This window comes from Leptinotarsa decemlineata, unplaced genomic scaffold (genome assembly GCF_025532065.1).
Source record: "Leptinotarsa decemlineata unplaced genomic scaffold, Ldec_3_MD MMD2_P_RNA_scaffold_12, whole genome shotgun sequence".
Classification (NCBI taxonomy): Eukaryota; Metazoa; Arthropoda; class Insecta; order Coleoptera; family Chrysomelidae; genus Leptinotarsa; species Leptinotarsa decemlineata.
The window spans coordinates 5535089-5560940 of NW_027412526.1; the positions used below are offsets into that span (position 1 = coordinate 5535089).

General features: G+C 33.8%; 1 protein-coding gene across 1 annotated transcript; it reads left to right on the forward strand.

Moving 5' to 3' along the window:
• Positions 1-3174: 3174 nt before the first annotated feature.
• Positions 3175-25832, forward strand: Cndp2 (Cytosolic non-specific dipeptidase 2). The gene is made up of 5 exons (XM_023172673.2): positions 3175-3435; positions 5220-5900; positions 10289-10709; positions 23465-23716; positions 25671-25832. Exons 1-5 carry the CDS (start codon positions 3401-3403, stop codon positions 25713-25715), a joined length of 1434 nt encoding a protein of 477 aa, XP_023028441.1. The 5' UTR covers positions 3175-3400; the 3' UTR covers positions 25716-25832.
• The last annotated feature ends 20 nt before the right edge of the window (positions 25833-25852 follow it).

Sequence of the window (25852 nt, forward strand, 5' to 3'; positions counted from 1 at the left end):
TAGACGGGCCAACATACCTTCAGTTTTAAGGGGATGTCTTGTACCTACTTTAATTAATTTATTCCCCAGTAGAATCAATCCTGGAAGTTTTGATGAAAGTTTATGGTTTCAGCAGGATGGTGCCCTTCCACATTATGCTGCAGATGTTCGAAGGTATCTCGACCAAATGTTTACGAACCAATGGATTGGTAGACGTGAACATATTGAATGGCCAGCGAGGTCGCCAGACTTAACATCACCTTCTGATGAGATACGCGACAGCAATCAATTTGGCATTGATTGTCTGACACGTTAAAAAATACCTGGAGTTTTTTAAGGACAAAACACAAGCACAAGCATTTGGAAAAAAAATTTCAAGAAGTGTATTCCACATAAACGCAGTTCTCTAAATGAAAGGGTCACAGCCACAGCCACAGTCCATCGCGTATTTCTGATATGTACCGCTCTTGGTGGAATCAAATGTGCCAAGTCACTTGAACACTTCTCGTGGAAGTATCTATAGAAGAGAGACAAATCCCCACCTTTCTTCGATGTTTCAGACTATCAAGGTTGCCAGTGATGGAAAAGATCCGTCCCAAACAGCAATGGGCTTGGGACTCGATTGATTTGAGCAAGACTTGGCCGCATGTATCAAATCTTCGTCTAAAAGAAATATTGATAATAACAGCTCCATCTCGTGACCAAAGCCCCAAGCGAGGAAGAAACATTCCATGCTAGAAATCACACGTTGAAAGGTAAGGCCTCGTTAGACCTTAGCTCGCACAAGTTTCGACTTTTGAGAGTTGTCGTTCCGTTGAACAGCTGTCGTTCCGTTAACCAGAAAACAGATTTCAAACAGAATGTACCAATACTCAGACTGAATTATTCGGAATTTTCCAGATTTCAAAACATCATTTAGAAGAGTACCAGATTAGGCAACTTTGCCATAATTTAACCGTCCCTGTATTTCTCACGTTTCCGAGATCTCAATGGTCACTCTCGAATTGGGACACCCTGTACATATGTATTGCCGAAATTTTGTTTTTCTATCTTCACCGGCGTCGGAGGTATTAGCTCATACTGAAACTTTTCGAACACACAATATGTTTTCTCATTATGTTACGACACCAGCCGTATGCTGAGGAAAAACTTTATTGTCAACTATTAAAATGGCAATCAAAAAGTTCAACCTTATGAAGTGACTGGCACAAGTGAACAAAAAAACCTTGACCGTCTTTACTTGTCATTGACGAGAACCCGAGTTCCTGAAAAAAATGCCATCACCTCCAGAAGAAAAGTAGTAGGATTTTCTCATTGTTTTGTTCGAAGGATTGTTCCCAAAGAAGTTGACCTTTTCGAAAACGGCAGCGGTCTGACGTTACAAGAACAGACTGTCCTTGGGAGCACTATAAAATGGATGAAAACCAACGAGCTACATTGTCATTCATAGCTTTAATCAAGCAGTCGTTTTTCACACTTTTAATAGAAAATGTCCATTAAGTATCACGAGTTCTCACCTTTTAACGTGTGATTCCTAACACGGGTTGGGCGATAGGAAGTGAAAATTGATCGTCCGACCTTGCGGTTTGAACCACCGATTCACACAGCGATGGATTGAGTGAGTGAAACTAACCACCCAGTCAACCCACTAGGCGACCATCCTATCGATCTCACATCCACGTAAAAGGGTTTGAAGCTTTATTAACTTCTAATTATTACATGCGAGCGCTTTCGATAGCAGGGTATGCTGTCACCTTCATGGCTCTACTCAAACTGAACGTTTTATCTTCTTGTTTGTTCTTTTATGCGGTTAGAACGCCTTAGTACAGGTATTTGTCCTCTCCTTTCATCCGGATGTCTCTTTAAATTTGCCTGTACTTGGGTTACAACAAGTAATATCCTTTGTGTTGGTGTTTCTTTCGCTTCTTTGTTTCTAGGAATGTGTATTGTGTACTATATTGAATGTTAGGTCTTGTGTATTGATTTGTATTTATTCCTCGATAAATGAATTATGACTTTTGAATTTATGGATGTTTAGGTTTTCCCAGATGTCTGGGAAAACCTAAAATTGACTTATTTTAGGAGTTTGATGTTTTTTTGTGGGGAAAAGTTATGTTTGTTTTGTATGGCGTGTGTTGCGAGGTTAGATTAATATGTTATTGGGTTTATGTATGCTTTTTTGTGCTCGTCGTACTTTTGGATCAGTTTTTTCTTGGTTTGGCCGATATAGAATTTGTTGCAGTCCGAGCATTGCATGCTGTACACTCCTTTTACAGCTATGAAAAAGAAGAAAACAAAAACCTAAACGGATTGTACCTGATGTAACCCAAATACAGGCAAATTTAATGAAACATCCGGATGAAAGGAGAAGACAAATACCTGCACTAAGACGTTCTAATCATATAAAAGAATAAACAAGAGGATAAAACGTTCAGTTTGAGTAGAGCCATGAAGATGATAGCACAGCGTTCTATCGAAAGCGCTCGCATATAATAATTAGAAGTTATTAAAGTTTCACATCCTTTTTGTGAACAAGTTTTACTATTAGAAAACTTTTATATAATAGTATGTAATGATAAAAATTACATAAATGATTAAATCTGGTAAAACAGGTACAATTATGACATTTAACCTTAAAACCTAATTAGATAAATGATAAATTCTGGCAAGACAGGTAGATTTAGAAAGCACAAATCAGTACAATAATATTTCTATAAAAACAGTAGATACGTAAATGAGTTATTGGACGTTTTATGAGAACAAGTTCAATGATAGTGAATGAATAACTGACTTTTGGTCGTTTGAAAGTAAATTTGAATATTTTCATTCACTGATTTCCAGAGATTCTATCTAGCAGGTTGAATTTTTATCGCTGCTATAAATGAATGCACGTTAATAAGGGACTTTATAATTAACGGAATGATCTGCGTTTGCATTTCGTTCGCATTATCTGATCTATATATCCAACTCATCAAACCTATCATGAAAGTAACAACAATATATTGGATATATGCAACACATAAAACACCATGACGTAGATGCCCTTAGTGGATTTCTATATTCTTATTACACTTTATAATCGCATTCAGATTCTTTTAATCTAAGGTTTTCTTCTTTTTTTTTATGGATGGATATCAGTTCAACGTTCTTTTATGAGATGGTGCTCATTTATTTGAATATCAAAAATATTTGTTACAAATCTGACTAAACATTTGAACAACTCCCTGATTAGATTAAATAACCAAACAAGAGTGTTTGCTTTGTTATTGAATAGTAATATGATATAAAACGGGGGTTTCCGATTACTTCCATTTAATTTATTATAAGCGTCTCTTCTTTCAGTTGTGAAGTGAAGAGAGTTGCGAGGAACACTACAGTTAATTTATTTCGTATTGTTCTAGTGGAGAAGTAACGTGTCATCATGTCAATTCCGGAACCTTTAGTAAAGTTATTTAAGTAAGTTGTATTTGATAGAATAATGTTGAACATTGTTCATTTTGGGGGCGTATCAGGTGAAAATTTTGTTGAAAGAATGAACAAAATAACTTATCCAAAACACAATACAGCAGTGGGGAAAAGTGAGGCTATATAATATGTATAAAATAAAGATCAAATTCATGTAATTTACCTAATATATGGTATGGTATACCAAAGAGTTGGTTAAAGGAAAAGTAAGTCATATAAAAAGTTTCAGATTTCCATCTGTTATTATCGTCAACTAATTTTCATTAGTCATCCCTTCTAAAAGTGTTGGTAAGCTCACCACTTGTCACATATTTTGCATTGTTTTCTTAAGTAGAACTAATAGCTGATCATGGAACTTTTCCAAGGTGGATTCATGCACCCAATCTTAAGTCGCAATTCATAAGAAATCGTAAGTGGTTAATCATTAATTTTCAGTGCACCTGTATATAATAGATATCTTAAATGAATTCACTCTACTACTCCTGTCTCATTAGTAAGCAGTTGGATCATTGCTTTTCACTAGCAAAATTCATATAGTTTTCAGTTATAACAAATGAAAAATAAGCAACTTTTTTTACAACTTGTGACTTACAAATGAAAATTTGAACATCAAATCTAAAAATTGTTAACGAGGGGTATTGACTCATCAAGAAATAATTTATCAAAGTAATAAAAGGAGAGTTCCCAAGATCCCACGTATTTCAGTGTGTTTGTACAATACAATCCTTGAACTAGATCTAATTGAAGATAAGTCAGTGACTTCATTTATCTCGACAGATTCAGTTCTCTTTGTTATTCTTTTTTTTCTTGGGTGTCGAGGGCATCGACTGCTTGGTCATTAACCTTGTGTTCTGGGAAGGCAATGTTGATAACTTCCTGAGTCACCTAGGAAGCAAAATGGCTTTTCTCAGTCCGTCAGATGTAATATCTGGTCAAGGTTGGGATCAAACTCATGACCTTTTATCGAGCGCCAATTCACTTCTCCAGTTCAGTATTATTCTCTTTTCTGTATTGGTTCAATATTTAGTAGTTTGTTATTCGATTTCACTTTGTATAAAAAGTGAATGATGACATATGTTTGTAGTAAAACTCCAGTTTTATCTTTAGTAGTTCTTGTCCTACATTTTATATTGTAGTTAGTAGTTGTTGTCCTGTATTTTATATTGGCCAAACCGGAAGAACTTTCTCCAAAAGAATAAAAGAGCATAGAAAAAGTTTTTTTATCGAGAAGAGCAATTCAACATTTGCAAAACTTTTTTTGACAGGGGCACAAGTCCAATCACAATTATGACGTATTGCATCTGGAAGAGAAAGGTTGAAGACTCAACCTTTTGGAATGCTTGGGAATCAATAAATTTAAGAATTAGGGATCATTGCTCAATGATCAAATAGATTTGAATTGCAATGCTTGCAATAAGGAAATTGGTAATTAGGATAGATCTTAAAGATTAAATGAGGTCTGGGGTAAAACTTATATTCATTATTCTCCAGTTAAATGAATTATTCCTAGAAAGGTAAATATTTTGGGTAATGAATTTATCATGTAGAAATTTGTCAGGTAGTAATAATCATTAGGATCAAAATTACTGTAAAAGCATGCCACAGAATTTGTTTAGTCATCATTGTGACTCCTGAGGATGCTATTGTATAACGAAATACGTGTCACGGTTTTGTAGACTGTCAAAGTGTTTTTTTGAATACGGTACAATGGATTTCCATCAAGGATCAGTCATTTCTATCATATTTCTTAAATGTAATGAAATATTTGATTCCAGATATGTAGAAGACAACAAGCAAAAATTCATAGAGAACCTCAAGGAAGCAGTAGCAATTGAATCAGTATCAGCATGGGCCCACAAGAGAGGGGAAATTCGCAAAATGGTGGAGCACACTGCGAAACAACTGAAAAAACTGGGCCTCACCACTGACATTCGCGACATAGGAAGTCAAACACTACCCGACGGAACGACTTTGCCCTTACCTCCAGTATTATTCGCAACTCTAGGCAACGACCCCAAAAAGAAGACTGTCCTGGCATACGGTCATTTAGACGTGCAGCCTGCCTACAAGGAAGACGGGTGGGACTCTGAGCCCTTCGAATTGACAGAAAGAAATGGAAAACTCTTCGGTAGAGGCTCTTCCGACGACAAGGGGCCAGTCCTGTGCTGGTTGAATGCAATCGAGGCTTTCCAAGAGACCGGACAGGAAGTTCCAGTCAACATCAAGTTTGTCTTCGAGGGGATGGAGGAAAGTGGCAGTGTTGGATTGGAGGAGCTGCTCGTTGCGGAAAAACAGAAGTTTCTGGCTGACGTGGATTACGTTTGTATTTCTGATAACTACTGGTTGGGTACCACTAAGCCTTGCTTGACGTATGGCCTGAGAGGGGTCTGCTACTTCTTCATAGAGGTTGAATGTGCGGTTAAGGACTTGCATAGTGGAGTTTTTGGGGGAACTGTGTAAGTATCTATTTATTCATCATTTCTTATTCATTTTGAAGACGTGTATTAATTCAAGCAGAGTTGGTTTTGTTGTATGCTCTTCTGATTATTGGTTAATGAAGATAAAAATGAACGTTTTATCTTCTTGTTTGTTCTTTTATACGGTTAGAATGTCTTAGTGCAGGTACTTGTTCTCTCCTTTCATCCGGATGTCTCTTTAAATTTGCCTGTGCTTAGGTTACATCAGGTAATATCCTTTGTGTTGATGTTTCTCTAGGTTAATTGTTTCTAGGAATGTGTATTGTTTTGTGGAGTATATTGAATGTTAGGTCTTGTTGTGTTTTGATTTGTATTTGTTCCTCGATAAGTGAATTATGACTTGAATTTATGGATCATCGAGGAAAAAATAAAAATGAAAACACAAGAAGACCTAGCATTCAGTATACTCCACAAAACAATACACATTTCTAGAAACAATGAATCTAGAGAAACACCAACACATTTGCCTGATGTAATCCAATTACAGGCAAATTTAAAGAGACATCCGGATGAGAGAAGACAAATACCTGCACCAAGACGTTCTAACCGTATAAAAGAACAAACAAGAAGATAAAACGTTCAGTTTGAGTAGAGCTATGAAGATGCAAGAGCAATCGAAAGTGCTTGCATTACGGCTACATCATTGAGAATTAACTGTCCTTGACAAAAACAGTAATGAATGGGCTTGCAGGCATGTTGACCAGATATGAAAATAAAAAAATTCCGTTCTGCAAAGTAGGGTCATTGGTACACTTTTATTTGGCTTTGACTTGTAAGATGGTTAGGAGGATAAGAAGTATTGGTTTTTAAATGTCCAAACTCGTTTTGGGCTCTAACTCCGAAATAATATGTGAAACAAAATCTCGGGAAAAATGAATAACGTCGAAGAACATATTTCAATACCAGTGAGAAAAATTATACCAAATAGTAAAGATACCGAATTGTTTAGTCGGAAAAATACAAAAACAGGATATCGTGGTTAAGAAGAATGAAAACAAAAATATTGATCCAAGAAGTAACACTTGGTTTTCTAGGAAATCAAAGAATATGAAAAACATTTGTCGAAACTGAGAAAAATAACCGTTCAGAGTGGTAATTTTGCAAAAACTTATGATGACTCATTTGATGATGGTAATAATGATAGTTTTCATTCTCATAACTTTCAAAGTGGAAAAACAATGTCAGAAAGAATGCTTCAATTGTTAATCTAGTAAATCTTTAAATAATAATATTAATCATCACCAATCACCAGAGTTGTGATGAAATTTTGTGTTGAGAAACTGTTTTAGTGCCGTCTTGAAATTTCTATCTGTGTTATGTCCATGAATAACGACCTGTATGCTTAAGTAGCTGCATATCATTTGAGTAATTGTCATAGTAAGTTAAAAAATTACTGTTATGTTGTTTGGTGAAATATAGAGTACACAAAGTGCGTACGTATAACATTAATGAGAGAATATTTGAGAAATTGTATAGTACATAAGATTAAAATCGTTTTCAGTCAGTATCTCCCTCAAATCAACATTTCATAAAATATTGTGGATAAAAACTAGTATTTGAAATATCTATACATGTTTTCCTAAGATACAACAAGTACTCGAGAAAATGAAAGTACAAATTTCAAAGGGGCAATATCGATAGAATAATTGTTCGCATGTGATTTTTATCTTATCTGTTGAACTTGATAAAATAATGGTAAAATTATATGTTGTCAGAGATGTAATTAGGCTACATATTCATTTGTACTCGAAACGATAATGTACTAGGTGTAACATATCTTGGGAAAATTAAAATCTGAGATCTTCATCTCTTCTTAACTTATGAATTCTGGTGCTTCTTTTTTCACTTGTAAAAATATCGGCATTCAATACATCAAATGCTAATATATGAATATTTCCCTGAGACTAATTAGTACTTCACATAATTTCATAATATTTAATCATAATTCTATTAAACACACAGAAACAACAACATTTTTAGGTTTATACATTATCGTGGAATAAACATATTGAAAAAAATTTTAAAGAATATTTAATCTTATTGGAATTTTTACGAGATCAAGAACTTCATGCATATAAAATTAAAAAAATATATATTTTAGTCTCATTCATTCACATTTGCACTACCTCATTTCTGTTTGGGGAACAGCAAGTAAATATATAATGACACCTCTGAAAATCTCACAAAACAAAATAATCAGAAGCATTTATGAATCACCATGTTTTGAATCAAAATTAAGCTTATATAAACCAAACCATTTATTGGACTTGAATTCACTTCATAACCCAAAGTCAGCTGTTTCATTAATTCGGTTGAAATTAATACAAATAAATTAATCTTGAATTTTATTCGAATTAGTCATGTGCATAATCATGCCACAAGACAAACCAATTTACTGTGAAAAATTATAATACAAACAAATTTTGTAAAAGAGTTGATATATCAGGATGAAATAATTACATATAATTCAATTCCAGAGAAAACAAAGAAGTACTATTCCGTTATAAAATTTGAGTATTAATTGAAGAAAAATCTAATTAGTGTTACCCTTGAATTTGTTTTTAACATGTACTTTCTGAAACCAATTTCATATTTGACTGCACTTCATTGCTTTCTTGCAAGATATGTGTTTATTGTAAAATATATTATTTCTGTTACTGTTATTTTATAATACATTTCATTAGTTTGGACTTCCATTGTCTAATATGATATAAATTGATCATAACTCCCTAAAAGAAACTGTACAAATTAAAAAGATGAGCTGAAAAATAACAAATTATATTAAACAAGAATTACAAGACATTACAATGAAATAAAATGCAAACAACAACCAAAAAATAAAAAAATTGAACTATTGACACGAGATGAAAATTGAAAAATTATTAACAAGAAATGAAAATTAGAAGATTCCAAGCCAAGCCAAAATAAACCTGAAATGAAATAATAGTAAAATAAAATACAAGTGAAAATAGAACAATTGAATAAATGAAAATAAAGAAATGAAAACAGAAAATAAAAATAAAAAGAGGAGAGATTCCAAGTCACGTTAGTTCTCGACGTTTCGATTGTTAGTATCCACAATCGTCTTCAGGTGATAACTGGACTTAGTCCTCCGAGATCTGACTATTTATAGGTCATTCGAGTGCTTTCGCCTATCCCCACTATGCTAGCTTGACTAAATGTGTTGTTGGACGCATGTTAGGAATCACACGTTAAAAGGTAAGACCTCGTTAATCCTTAGCTCGCACAAGTTTCGACTTCCGAGGGTTATCGTTCGTAGGGGTGCGACAGCTGGTTAACGGAAAAACAGATTTTAAACAGACAGATATATGAGGCTTCTTTGAATTTTCTCTTAAACCAGTGTTCGTCCTTGTGGGTGATTTCAGCATGAGCCCCCTTGATGTTATGTTGATGAGTTGATGTGTTTTGTGGTTACTGTGTTCACGTGCGTTTCCCAAGTGAGCTTTGGATCTAATGTTATCCCCAGGAATTTCATTTTATCGTCGCGCGTTTCGCCAACAAAGTTAGCATCCTCAGGAGGAGAAAATTGATATCTAGTCTACTCTGGTTAGTCCTTATATACTAAAATTTGTTACCTGAGGTTGTATACCTGAAGTCCAATATGGAATTTCTCGGTAATTAACTACCTGCAAGTTCTTTGTAATTATTCTCTTCCTAGACTCTCACATGCATCGAGCAGCCTGGTGTCATGCACATGCTTAATCAGTTTCAGATTGTTTTCACCAATTCTGTGGTCCTTGTCTAGAGCATATTTCATGTGTGCACAATGCTCCTTGAAGCGGGTTTTAATCGCTCGTCGGCTCTGGCCGATATTTCTTTACAGAAAGGTCGAAATCAGATATTTATTTATTTATTTTACGGGATCACCGCCATTTGAGAATAAAATTAACAATTATATAATAAAGTAATATACTACATTACATCAACTTAAGTTATTATAAAATACATATCATAATACTACCATGCAGTTAAGAGATTGTTTTTGAATTTGCTGAGAGATATACCAGTTACTTCCAATTTTCTTTCATTAATAAGTAATATACAAGTGTATATATTATATACACTTGTATATTGTGTTGATATTTGTATTATCTCAATCTTAGTTTTTTTATTGCTAATAATGTATTTTATTCTAAATTCATACCTGGATTCATTTATTGTATTATGTTTTGATGTAGTATTTATTTAATAATCAATTGTAGAATTATAACTTTGTATTTATTACGATTATTCCTATTCAATAAAGACTACTTACTTATAAATGACAGTTATTGCTGTAATTTATATTGATCTATCTGTTTCTGACTATTAGTGTAAAAAAATTGATCAATAAATATGCTTTTCAGTCATGAAGCCATGTCAGACCTGATCTATCTGATGAACACCCTCGTAGATAAAGATGGCAAGATTCTGATAACGGGTTTGTACAACGAAGTAGCTGCAATAACTCCCGCAGAACGCGAGCTCTACAAGAAAATTGTGTTTGACACTGAAGAATACCGTCGAGACGTGGGCTGTGACAAACTCATGCACGACGGAGACAAGGAGCAGATTTTGATGCACCGTTGGAGATATCCTTCTCTGTCTCTTCATGGAATAGAAGGCGCTTTCAGTGAATCCGGACAGAAGACTGTGATACCGAAGAAGGTCATCGGAAAATTCTCAATCAGAATCGTTCCCAATCAAAAACCTGATCAAATCGAGAAGTATGTCGTCGAATATGTACAGAAAAAGTGGAAAGAGAGAGGAAGCCCCAATAAAATGAAGGTAAGCTTTTATTTGGGCACTTAAAAATAATGTCCAGGCTCATTTGAACTTTGGTATACTACAATTTCAGTAATGGTAATAATATTAAGTGCTACTTTCGAGCCATCAAAGAATGCAAGAGCAAAAAGTAGGGTTCTTACCATTTTTCATTTTACAACAAAAGTCTGTGCTGTTACACCTAATATTGATGATGAATTGATGATGAAAACTATTTTCCCAAGGATTGAACCTTGAGAATTGCCTTTCTGTGTTTAATAAAGTATCTTATATAGATAGATAGATTTTATTTAAACTGCATTCCAAACAGGTTTACACCCGATTACATGTATACAGTCAATGTCATGGTACATAAAATATATGGTTTTTAAAATATACAGAGTAAATAAACACCTAAAATTACATACAAGAGAAACGTTAATAAAAACAGGTATATTATATGTCACTTTTTTTTTCAAACAACTGTCTTATTTCTAATTCATCACAGCAAAAAAAATCAAGACTTTGATGACATATGACTAGATCATTCGCTTGCCTAAAGCAGCTGTCTTTTCAATAAGATGTTTATATCTTGGGTAATAAAGCATATTTTGATTTGATTTGATTTGATTTTTCATCGTTGATGGTTTGGTATAGTTTGAGATCATCTGCATAGAGCAGGAATTTGGAATGTCTTATATAATCACCTATATTGTTAATGAACATTATAAATAAAAGCCTAGAAGCCTAGAATTGATCCCTGAGGAACGCCAGAGGTTGTTCTGAATAGTGTCGACCTTTTTCTATTGAAAGCAACAAATTGATCTCTATCTGATAGATATGACTTCGCTAATGTTATCATTGATAGATTCATTGAGAATTTCGTCAATTTGGGGATGAGAACTCCATGGTTCACTTTGTCGAATGCTTTTGCTAGCTTTTGCTGTGTAGATTACATCAACTTGTTTTCCAGTATTTATCGAGAGTGCTAAGTTATTGCTGAACACCATGAGATTTGTTTCAGTCGATTTTTTATTAACAAAACCGTGCTGTTCTCTGCAGATGGTGTCTTCAACATGGGCAAATAGTCTGTTATATAAGACTATCTCTAAGACTTTTCATAATGAGGGGAGTAATGTTATCGTCCTATAGTTTGTTATGAGATTTTGATTGACAGATTTATGGATAGGAATTATACGTCCCATTTTGAGCTGTTTTGGAAACACACTCCTTTCAACAACACTATTGAGGATTATGTTCAGAGGTCTTATTAAGTTTTCCATATAACCTTTGTAAAAGTAAGATGGAATACCGTCAACTCCAGTTGATGTTTTGGGTTTCAGGGATCTAACTGATTTACAGATATCTTGTTCGGAAATTGATGATATACATAATTCTCGCAGGTTTGTCTCTAGAGAGAGATTGGTACCACCTGGAGAATCATAACTATAAACTGATTGAAACTATTCAGCAAAAGCATTAGCAATATCTTGGTCATCAGAAATTACTTCATCTTCATATCTGAAATTATTAGATATTTTGTAATATTTTTTTTATTGTTTATGTAATTCCAAAATTCTTTATACAGTGCTAGTCAAAAGTCCCCTCCCCCCCTCGTATCTTTTGAACGGGTATACTTATAATAATGAAATTTGGAGTGTGGAAATAAACGGATGTAGGCTTCTTAACTGGTCATAACAGGTGACGCAATAGTCATAAATGACGTCACAAGGCCACTGTGACCAAAAATTTTAAATGGGACCCTATGGCAAGTGACAGCTCGTTTGAAAGGTATTGAAAATACCTATTCAGTCATACCAATTTTGTTTGGGTTTCGGCTGATTTTGATTGATAAATTGAAGAAATACGAAAATTATAGTTTCGCATTTAATTAATAAAGATTTAAGAACCAGTTCTTATAATAAGTGTTCAAAATGTGCTCCATCTACTTCCTGGCAGTAATGCATCCTATTGCTAAACTCTTGTCATACTTGTCCCAGTGTGTCAGCGGAAATTGCCCTACATTCTTCAACAATTCGTTGTTTCAGAATGGCAATACTGTCAGGTGCTGTAGCGTAAACCTTAGATTTCAAGTACCCCCATAGAAAAAAATCTAATGGTGTAAGGTCCGGTGACCGAGCTGGCCATTCGATCGAACCTCGTCGTCCAATCCATCTACCACGATATTCTTCATCTATTTATTTATTTATTTATTTATTTATTTATTTGCCACTGAGGTACAGTATGTACATATGGTATGTCAATAACTTAAAATTAATATATATATATATAGAACATAATAACAGTGTGATACGAATAAAATAGGTAGGTATTTCATTTATCATATATGTATATATACATATATGCATATATACACACATACACACACCCACATATATAAACATACACACATACATACACATATATAGACAAGACACGTATATAAATTCCTTAGTAAAAATATGGAACAGGCGTCGAAGATAACACTAAATAATAGTAAGAGGAAAAAAAAAATTAGTAAAATCATTGCTCAACAGAAATCATCTTCCAGGAATTCATCACAACTATAGTAACATTTTTGCAGCAGCAATTGCTTTACTCTACCATGAAACACTTTATCAGAGGTAATTTGTTTGATCTGCTCTGGTAATTTATTATACAGATTTATGGCATTATACAAAGGGGACTTTTTATATTTCCTTGACTTATGACTTGGAATACGCAAAACATCACCATGACGTGTGTTGTAACTGTGCACCGTTGCGTTTGTTTCTAGTTCATGGATGTTAGATCTAGCAAATCCTATACATTTAAGAATGTATATGGAGGGAGCCGGTAATAATTTTTCCCTAACGAATACTGGTTTACAGCTGTCTCGGTGTTCAATGCTGAAAATTAGTCTAACAATGCGCTTTTGTGCTACGAATACTCTGATGAATTCATTACTGCAACCCCATGCTATGATATTGAGGGATATATGTGAATATGCCATAGCAAAATAGATTTCTAGTAGACCTGCTGTGTCCATGCATGATTTCATTTGCCTTAAAGCAAAGAATGTCTTGTTTAATTTGTTGCAGACATCTTTTATTTGCAGATCCCATGATAAGCTTTCATCCAAGTAAGTTCCTAAAAATTTTATTTCGCTACTAATCTTTATTTCGTCAATAGTTTGTAGGTCATCTGGAACATTATTTTTCCTATTATAGAAATTTACTATTACAGTTTTTGTGGAGTTTAATATTAATCTGTTTCGCTGACACCAGGAGCTAAAACTATCGATTATGCATTTTACCTTACTAAGCAGTACATCAATATTTCCCCCTGTAACTGTGATAGTGGTATCATCCGCAAACATGGTAAGGTGGCAATCTTTCAGATATTCTGACAAATCATTTGCATACAACAAAAAAAGCAATGGTCCAAGCACTGACCCCTGTGGCACTCCAAGCTTAACGTCGTTGCACCTTGATCTAACATTTTCACATTTTACAGTCATGGTACGCCCTTTGAGGTAAGATTCAATCCATTGTAACAAGTTATTTGGGAACCTAAGTTGGGTCAGTTTTGCAACTAGAAATTCAGGAGACACTGTGTCAAACGCTTTTGTTAGATCAAAAAATAAAGACATTACAAAATTATTCGAATCCACTTCTTTGTAGATATAATTCAGTAAGTGATATGTTGCAGTTTCAATTGATTTACTCTTTCTGAATCCATGTTGATCTTTGCACAGTATATTATTTTCTGCCAAATAATGCGTAATCCTATTTGCGACTATTTTTTCAAATAATTTAGACAGTGAGCAGAGCAAAGAGATTTGCCTATAATTTTCTACTACTGAGCGATCGCCTTTTTTGAAAAGAGGTATTACTAATGCCTTTTTGAATTCTTCGGGAAAGTATCCTTGCAAAAAAGACTGATTAAATAAATAAGTCAAAGGGGTAATCACCACATCGATTATTTTTTTTATTGTTTCTATTGACAACTCATCCAATCCAGTAGACTTTTTATTTTTTAATATTTTCAGTGTGCTTAGCACCTCAGATTCGCTTATAGGATCATTTTGGAAAGGATGAATTATATGGTGATTCCTTGAGACTGTACAAGGCAGTGCCATATTTTGACCAAAGTTTTTTTCAGTTGCAAATTTGGCAGCATTTGAGAAATTGTAAGCAAACAATTCTGTTATTTCATTTAGGTCTGTAATTTCTTGATCATTTTTTAAAATACTGATAATTTTGTTCGATGATCTACTCTTCCTTCCTAGTTCATTATTTATAATGTTCCATGTTGCTTTGGTCTTATTGTCTGCATTCAGAATTTTGTTGTTGAAATAATTGATTTTAGCCTCTTTCAAGTTTTTTTTATGTTCTTTTAAACTGTTTTGATATAAAGTTAAACTTCTGGCATCTGCTTCCTTAGAAGCTTTGATATTTCTAAACATTTCTCTCAATTGTTTTCCCTTCTGGATAATATCATTTGTAACCCAGGTTTTAGAATGATTTTTTACAGTGAGACATCTTTCTGGGCATGAGACATTAAAACACCAGGAAACAGATTCCAAGAAATATGAAAAGCTGACATCAATCTTCATATCATATAGTTGAGGAAACCAGATTATACTATTTAGCCTTATTTTGAATTCATTTATATTTTCAGGATTTAACTGACGCTTATAAACTATTTGTTTTTTATTTTCTTCCTTAACGTGATTTTTACTTATCTGAAATGTAAGAATATGTGACAAATGGTCTGCTATATTTGGTTGTTTTAACTTGCATTCATAGTAATGATCTGAATAGGTAGATGTCATGTAGTCAATGCATGTTCGGCTTGTGTGTCCATTTATATTTGTAAAAATCCTAGTGGGGCCTATAAAGTTTATATTAAGTTGGTAAGACTTGAAAAGGTCACTGAGCAGTTTAGTGTTACTATCTTCTGGTGCTAGGTAATTTATGTTGAAATCTCCACACAATATAGTAAAGTTAGATCTGCACTCCGCTATTGCTAATGCCTGCGATAGACAATTTAAAAAAACTCGAGGGTCCCCACTTGGTGGTCTGTATGCGGTTATGATAGTGACTTTAGTTGTATTTTTACGATAGAAAATTGCACAGATCTCTACATGACACTCTACAGATAACTTTTTTATAGACTCTAGTTCATTACAATTTGTGTTTTCTTTTACTAAAATCAGTACACCCCCTCGTTCATGATTTTCCCGACAATAAATTGCTCCTACTTTATAGCCTCTCAAATAAACTAACCCATAATCTTTTGTTATCCAGTGTTCAGAAAAACATAAAAAATCCAATTTATTTTCATCAGCAAAAACCTCGATAGAGCTATAGTTGTTAAAAAATCCCTGGACATTTACATGACACACACTATCTTTACTAACGTTTATATTATTTAGTAGAACCTTTCTTACATTTGTTGCAGATTGAGCTGTGATAGTCTGGGGTATAAAAAATTTTTTTGTTTGTTTGTCCCCTCAACACTTGAGTTCATCACTAAAATATCACCAGAAATAGTATTGTTTTCTAAATTCACTGAAAATTTTTTGTTGTTTGTTTCTGCATCTGATTTAGAGTACGTTTGAACTACTTCATTTTCTTTTTCTACAGATACACAGCATGTCTTCATAAACTTGTTAACCCGAGTAAAGTGCTTATCTATATGACGAAGTAGAGATTGCATCAGATACCACTTTCCAATCCTATTTATAGTGAATCCATCTGTGTGATAATTTGTCTTCCTTAGTGCAGAATTACATTCAAAAACAAGCCCAAGTTCATTGGTTCTATTAAACACAGCCTTGACGAATGCTAAGTTTTCCATATATATTCCATGGTTTTTATATATTTGGTCGTATCTGTATGGTCTAGTGATGATTATAGGGTTTGTATGCATGGGTCAATCCATATCAAGTGATCAAATCCCAATTACCTCACAATTTTTTTCTGGGTTGATATTGTTACATTAGTTACACCGGTGAAAAGGAAACTTAAATATGAAAAAGAAAAAAATATATCTCTTTTAGTTTTTTCAAAATCTTATTCCAAAGTTAAAAAAAAAAACGTTTTCGTACTTACACGAATTTACGTTTTAATTAATATCTCTTGATTGGATTAAGATAGAATGGTAAAATAAAAGAAATTCTGTTTAGAATTGAATTAGCTTTAATTTGATATACAACATGATAGTATTCAAAACATTTAATATTTTCAATTTAAACTCAAAATTTCAAAACCAAATTCCAAAAAATGCATATGATTGAAAATTTTCAAAAAAATACTGTATATTCCTCATGTTATTACTAAGATGTATACAAAATTTCAGGTTGGGATCTTAATGGAATCATATCCAAAACTGAAATTGTTTATATTAAAACGCACAGTGTTCAAGATTGTTTAAATCAAACTTGACTTTTTTGTGATTTATGGAACTCTTAATGCTTGTTACTAAACAGATTTTATTAATAGGTGATTTTAATTGTAATCAAATATTATTAACCATTAGGCCTAATTACAGTGTGTTATACTTTTATATAAAATCAGTCTGCATAATTTAAATTATCTGAATATCTTTACAGCAATATTACTTTTGTTCAATGTCATTTATTACAAACTAATTTTTATTTAGAATAGGCCCTTAGTTTCAGATCCACAGAAAACAAATTTACTGTTTAATACTGATAAATGTGATTATTTATTTGTTTGTTGTAAAACAATGTGGGATGAGTCAGAGGAGTGTGGGAGATCTTTTCATGTCTCTACATGAAGTTAACTTGTAGAGACAGGAACTCTCTGCCATTCAAGTTGTACTTCAGTTACAGCAGTCAGTATTCTTATGCACTAGTGAGGAGTGAGTTGTGATTGTGAAAGTAAAGTGAATATTAAGTTTTACAGTTTTAATTCTTAATAATTATTAGTAACTATGAATTAATTAGTTGTTAATTAATGCCACACCTAAGATGGAAATGATACACAACAAATCTGATACAAGGTTTACAACAATTTATTGTTGTAATCCATTTGAAAAATCTAATCATAAAGTTATAAAAAGTCTGAGACCTGTACAAGGATGGATGTTTGAAATAAATCGTGTGGTAAGGCCAGGGATGAAAATTTGTGACAGTTGTCGTAAGCAGCTATTAAGAGAAAAAAATTATTTAGATACTGTAGCGTTAAATAAACCATCATCTTCCATAATGGATCCAAACTTTACTGACCCTGATTTGTCTTTAGAATATTTAAACAAATCTCTTTCAATTATTGAAGAATCGCCTATTACAAAGAAAAGGTTGCACTCACCTGGTTACTGCAGAAAAAAAGTAGAAAAAGTCACTAAAAAGCTCACTAACGAGTTGGTAGGAGATACAAGCTTCCCTGAGAATGATGAGCCAGTTGATCCGGATTCGGAAATGATTGTGCAATTAAAAGAAAAATTCCAGAAAACTACAAAAAATACTGAAAAATTCTTGATCCTCACAACATTACCTAAAAGTTGGACTGTAAAAAAAGTTGAAACTGAGTTCGGTGTCAGTAACAGGATGGCCCGAAAAGCTAAATCGCTCGTTAAGGAGAAGGGAATAATGTGTTGTCCAGATCCAAAGCCAGGAAAAAGTGAAAATAAGCCAGATATTAACTAAAGTGAATCCCAAAACAGCTACAGGAAGGACATATGTGATTTCTCAAAACGAAGCAGTTGCAGCTACAAAGAGCCTAACTTCAAGACTGCAATTCACCAGCATCTAATCATCAGCTCATTCAGTACCGGTACATAGTCATTAACTATTTCATATGTACGCCTGTTATATTTATAGTGTTTACATGTAAAATTCGAATTTTATAAACTGTTAAATTTTTATTGCCATTACATAATTTTGACATTTGTTCAACTAAACTAATTTACGCATATCTATACCATTGGACTCTGATGTATTTTAATTTACTTTAATATGATCCCATAATGATCCTACCTTAAAATTTGGATCACAACCTAAAGATAGTATCAGAAGTTCATGGTATTTTTAAAGAAAATTTTTCATCATATGCGTTTTTTGGAATTTGCTCTTGAATCTTGAACATTGTGCGTTTTAATATAAACAATTTCAGTTTTGGGTATGATCCCATTAAGATCCCAACCTAAAATTTTGTGTACATCTTAGTAATAACATGAGGAATATACAGTATTTTTTTGAAAATTTTCAATCATATGCATTTTTTGAATTTGGTTTTGAAATTTTGAGTTTTTAAGTTGAAAATATTAAATGTTTTGAATACTATCATGTTGTATATCAAATTAAAGCTAATTCAATTCTGAACCGAATGGCTTTTATTTTACCTTTCTATCTTAATCCAATCAAGAGATATTAATCAAAACGTAAATTTGTACACACGCAAAAATAAGTTTTTTCCAAATTTTGGAGAAAAATTTTGGAAAAACCAAAAGAGATAAAAAAAATTTTCCTCCAAATTTTTATTTTGTTTTATGTGATAATTCATTAAACCAAAAACTATAGTGAAATAAAAACATGAAGGAAAATTTTATTTTTAATTTTGATCACTTGATATGGATTGACCCGCATTAGTTTCTCGATATATGTCTCGATAAGTTGAAGATGGAGGATTTTAGTCCATATGAGCACAATGTCGTTTCTTGTAAAGCTAGAAGAATAGTATACAGCAGTTTTTATGAGTTCATCATCTGGGGCATTTGATTTTATTATTGCTTGTACGGCATACTTATTTGATTGCCTTAATACAATATTTGCTAAATCCTTCCCATTTGAACCTGCAACTATCAACATCCTGCTCTTTATTACAGGAATGTCGTTTCGTATGCTTGGGGTACTCTGGTCTTTGTATTTTGAAAAATCTTCATCTTCAAGTGATTGTGTTGCACTAGCTTTTTTTTCTGTTTGTGTTTGTTCTGTTTGACATGCTATTTGTTTCCTGTTTGGGAGGATTGTCTGACACCCAATGTTTATCATTTGCTTGCCATTTGCAGCACCAATAACTTCCTGTAATTTTGAATTTTCATTACGAACATCTTCTAATTTACTTGTAAGCTGTTTTATTTGTTCTTTTGCTTCAGAAATATGTTTTTTTTGTTTTTCTATCAGCTCACTCAGTTCCTTTTCATTATTTAAAGCTTCGTCCATATAAAATTTGGCATCCTTCTTCAACTTTTCTATATATGTGTTTTGTACTTCTTGTTCCTGTGTCAATTTTAATACACTTTCTTCCAACAATGACTTTTCTTCCAAGATCTCATCCTTATATGACAGGTTTTCAGTTTCACAGCATATTACTTTATGATTTTCAATAAAGCTCACTTTTCGACTATTTCTTAGGGCACATGCTTTGTGGAATATAGAAATGCATTTAATACAAACATAATATGATGGTGCGGTCTTTTGTTTGCAGCATTTGAAATTGAAATTTGCCATGTTTATTAGTTTTTACCTCTACTCAAGGTTTATCAAAATAAATTTATATTTTATTAAAAATATTATTAAAGCCGTTCCTGTCCACTTTGTTTATCACCAACAAAGAACAAATTATTATTTGTCTGTAAAAAGTTGACAAGATAAGAGTTTTTCTTTTGCAGCACGAATTCTTGATCTTCTTTGGCTGCTGATAATGAAACTGTTATACGTTTTTTCACCACACTGAAAGGTTGACCGGCAAGGGATTACATAGTCTATAAAAACTCCCTTCCATACCAAACATACACCATCGCAAAGAAGTCACTTCAACGAATCCACTGATACAAATTACACAATTAAAAACACTTTTATGACCCTTAAAAATGCTTACGAAGTAGGACCATTACAGCCATGAGAGAAATTCTTCTAATTTCACAAACTACACTGTGGTAAGGTGTTACTGCACCGTAATAGTGTGCAGGAGCACCATCTTGTTGAAACGTTATTTCCAAGTTGTCGAATTCATCTGGATTATCTTCTAGAATTTCAAGAATTAACGCCTCAATATCAGTTTGTAACATCTCCAGATATAATTCACCGGTTAAGTTAGCATTGAGAAAAAGAGGCCCAACTATGTGGTTTCCCAAAATACCTGCCCAAACATTTACTTTTTCTGGAAATTGAGTATGTTTTTCACGAAAGATGTGAGGATTTGTGTCACTCCAATACCTCACATTTTGAGTGTTAACATTTCCATTGAGAAAGAAAGTACTTTCGTCACTAAAACAAATTGTCTGTATGTAGCCTGGTTGTTGGTTCATTTTATCGGACATAGTTTCACAGAATTCTAGTCTTCGGTCGGGGTCATCATCTGAAAGTTGGTGCACCATTTTTAATTTGTATGGATGAAATTTGTTTTTAGCCAACACCCTATGTACTGTCCTTTGACTGACTTCACAGATAGACGCAACTTGGGCTGTGGAAGAAGTAGGGTTCACTACCATTTCTCCAAGTATGTCAATTTTTTTGTCATCACTAATTGTTGGTCGACCAGATCGTTTGGCATCTTGAACACTACCTGATGCTTCAAACTTCCGAAGAAGCTCCCTCAAATAAACCCTCGATATAGGGCGATCGGGGTACCTCTCATTAAACAGTCGTTCCGCTGCATGGAAATTGTTTCTACATTCACCAATTATTAAGATAGCTGCTACTTTGTCGGCTACAGTACGTACCATTTTGCCTATGTAAACACTTAAACGTCTCGTTAAACAATAGCTTAGGTAAATTTTCAAGGTATAAACACTTTTGACAAGTAGATAATTCAAACACGTCAACCTTTTTGACAATGAACCAGAGGCGTACTTTAAAATCTTTATTAATTAAATGTGAAACAATAATTTTTGTATTTCTTCAATTTATCAATCAAAATCAGCCGAAACCCAAACAAAATTGGTATGACTGAATAGGTATTTTCAATACCTTTCAAACGAGCTGTCACTTGCCATAGGGTCCCATTTAAAATTTTTGGTCACAGTGGCCTTGTGACGTCATTTATGACTATTGCGTCACCTGTTATGACCAGTTAAGAAGCCTACATCCGTTTATTTCCACCCTCCAAATTTCATTATTATAAGTATACCCGTTCCAAAGATACGAGGGGGGGAGGGGACTTTTGACTAGCACTGTATATGAAATTCTGAATGCTATTTTAAAGAACTTATCAAGAAATGAAGCATGGTGTTCCTCAAGGCACTGCTTTAGGTCCATTATGGTTCCTGATCTATATTAATGATTCGTGTAGTTTTATGAAACCAGCAAGATGTATCTTGTTTGCAAGATACATCTTGCTACGCTCTAGCAAAACTTTAGCAGGTCACAATTAATGATTAGAAATAGTAAAACATTAGCGTATATTTGGTTTGCTGCTGATGAACTGACTATGAATAAAAATGAAACTCAAAATATAATTGTATCTTCCAATCCCACTATTCATGCAATTGAAAGTTTCAAGTTTTTCTGATTCATTATTGATAATAACAGTTGAGTTGAAAAGTTTGTATACTGGGTTGAATAATAATAAAAATTGTTGTTTATTAAACAAAATTATAATTCTGCTCAACTGGCTATCTGCTGAAGTCCTTCCGCCTGACTGAATTGATAAACTTAGATTTTATTATTCAATATAGTTGCCTCCGAGGGCGATACAACGATCATAGCGGTCATACAAATTTTTTATTCGTTTTTAGCCTCAGTTTCGACAATTACCTCTTCACTGGCGCTAAATTTCTTTTCGGCGAAGATCCTCTTGAGGTCTGAGAACAGGAAAAAGTCGCTGGGAGCTAGATCTGGAGAATACGGTGGATGTGAAAGCAATTCAAAGTATAATTCATGCAATTTTGCCATCGTTTTCATTGATTTGTGACCGTGAAACTTTCTTTTTCTTCACCTCAGCAATCTCGATCAACTTCACTTTGCGGTCGATGGCAACAGCCTATTTGGGGCGTCCACAGCGTGAATTGTCATCGGTGCTCATTTCACCTCGTTTAAAATTACCAAACTACTTCTCAACGGTTGATTTTCCTGGTGCAAAGTCCGAAATATTTTTATCAAGCCACGCCTTGGCTTCAATTATTCTTTTTTTTTCGCCAAAAAGCAATTCTTTTTATCCGTTTTCTTCACTCAAAATGCTCTATCACACAAACTAATAGTCCGAAAGCTGTGAAATTTGTACGCGTATCTTTTAAAGGTTAGGTCTAACTAAAAATCATATGGATTTAATACTAGTAACGCCGTCTGTGTGTTAGCGTATGAACTTTCCAGCCCAGCTAGATTGAAGCTGGTCTGATTATATCAAAGCTGCTCTGAGACTATTTAATATGTAGTCAGCTTGAAGATGCTCAAAATAGCCTGATATGATGTTTTTAAATGCCTCCTTTTTTATTAAATTCGTTTAATTCATCACTAGATCCATTGAAATCATGTTAATTATTACACGCTTTATATTAGCCTCACCTGTATGTATGTATGTTTGTAACTCTCAAGCTCGGGATCTGTATTTGACAGAATTATCGACATTATTTCTTGATCTATTCGTGGGCAGATGGCACTGTACGTAACCTCCTTGATATATCGACATTATTGCTTGATCTATTCTCGGGCAGATGGCGCTGTATGTAACCTTGATATAATTCAAACTCACTTTGCATGGGATCACCAAAAATCTAGATTTTTTTATCAGATTTTTGTAGATCTCATGTCCTTATAACTTTAAAAGTGACTGAATATAAGAAACAGTGGCTCATAACTAGTTTGGTCGATAACCTTCTATAAATTTCAGGTGTTGATGGCTGACGGCGGATCTCCCTGGACCGAAGATCCGTCCCATCCTCATTATAGTGCCGCGATCAAAGCCACTAAGCATGTTTACAAAGTCGAACCGGATTTGACCCGTGAAGGCGGTTCCATTCCGATCACTCTGACATTCCAAGAGGTGACCGGAAAGAACATTATTCTTCTTCCTGTCGGGGCTGGAGACGATGGGGCTCATTCGCAAAACGAAAAAATCAATGTAGTTAACTACATTCAAGGAGTGAGTACATTTTCATATAATATTCATTTGAGCAATTGGATATACAAAATTTGGATTTTTTTTATAAGAATTTTGCCCCTTTTTTTCAGATTCGTCAATCAATTGTTCCAAATTCCTAATTTTTTTTCAATTGCTGTGAAATTACTATCTCAGACTTATGATTCTACCTGCTGAATTTACTGAGGTTTTATTGGGAATATGTGTGTGGCATATTTTTTTATGAAACCATGGTTCAAACAAGGTTTCTGTATGGTTGCCTTCAAAACGTCTTGTCTTCTAAAGAAATGAACTTTGAATGTTCCAGCCCGTCTCGGATGTACCTACACAGTAGGACTGACGCCTATCAGAAAACAACTACTCCCCTGGCTAATACCACGAAGGGCGTTGGATTATATCTGACAAGCGTCAGTGCAGGAATCTTCACAGAAAATTTCCTGCATATGCAAATGGCATTACAACTGAAAGAGTCAACCCTCAATTTTGGAACGGGCACACTTGCAGACCGGTTTCGGGCTCCTTAGCCACTCGTCAGTGCAAGATAGTGGCCATTATCGACCTAAAGTCAATGATATTCCATAATTGAAAATCGAAATTCTTTCAGAGTATTTCATTCCTCGTCCTAAGTTGAAGCGAACAACAAAAATGTCACTCCATCTAGTGGACGAGGTACTAACTAACTGCATATCCGAAATTTGCCCGATTCCTCTGAATAAGGAAGAAAAACTTTCTTATTAGTCAGTGGACTATGCTTGAAGACTGGCAGTAAACAAATCCAAAGAAATTAACTTTAAATGTTGAACATTTCGGATATGCAGTTGGTTAATACCTCGTCCACTAGATGGAGTGACATTTTTGTTGTTCGCTCCAACTTTGGACGAGGAACGAAATACTCTGAAAGAATTTCGATTTTCAATTATGGAATATCATTGACTTCAGGTCGATGCATTGACGAGTGGCACTGACTAATAAAAAAGTTCTTTTTTAATGATGATTCAGAAATCGAAGATCATTGTTATTGTATCATCATTTTCAAATTGTATAATTCAACATTTCAGTCAAACTTTATCGTTGGGTCCAAAAAATTATTCATCTCAAAATAATTTACTTACAATTTTCATCATACTTGTTACTTTTTGTTATGAATTAGTTCCCTTGGGCATTGTGAGATTTATATGAGGGATCAAAAGAGAAAGTACCCATTGAAAATTCTTTGAAAAGGGGGGAATTTTAATTTCTCTCAAAGTAGCCCTCCTCAGATATAATACACTCGTGTCAAATTATTTTTTCCAATACACGAAGCAGTTCTGATATGCACTTTTAGGTATGTCTTTGAGCTCTCAGCAATTCGGTTCTTATTTCCTCAATCGTCATCTCTCTCAGCAATTTGGTTTTATCTCCTAAATCGTCTCAAAACGTCGTCCTTTCATGCGTCTCTTCAATCTTGGAAACAGAAAAAATCGCATAGGGACAAATCTGGTGAATACGGTGGCTGAGGCATTATTATGATGTTGTTTTTGGCCAAAAAATTGCCACTTTCCCTCTCACCATGGCTTGTTATCAGAGTTGACTGTTCTTTTACATTCTGAGTTCTTAAGGATAGCATGGCATACACTTCCTAACATAAATGTTTTAGTTTAATTGTTCAGTTACCTTTTTTTGTGAATAATTTTTCATATTTACCGAACTTGGAAAACCTTTGTTGATAGTTGCGTTTTTGCTATTATCCCTATCCTGGAATGACCACTTCCAATATTCTTAGGCTCTTCCAGTTGTTAGTTTTCATTTCTTCTCAAACGACTGAATCTTTTGAATGGAGGAGTTGGGGAACATGAAACCAAGAATATTTGTCGATATACTTGTCAAAATTGTCAATACTGCCAATGTTTCTGGACGTTCTGATTTTATGCACCAAAAAAACAGTAATATTTGATTATTTGATGGCTTTTTGTTTCAGGCAAAACTTCTTGGAGCGTATTTGTATGAAGTGGCACAACTCTGATGTATGAAGCCTATAAAAGCACTGAAAATACCTTTATATTTCAGATGAATTGTCATATATATTGAACTGAATATGTATATTTTATGAACTATCAAACAAGTTAAATTGGATAACCAACATGTTTTTTCTTAGTACCA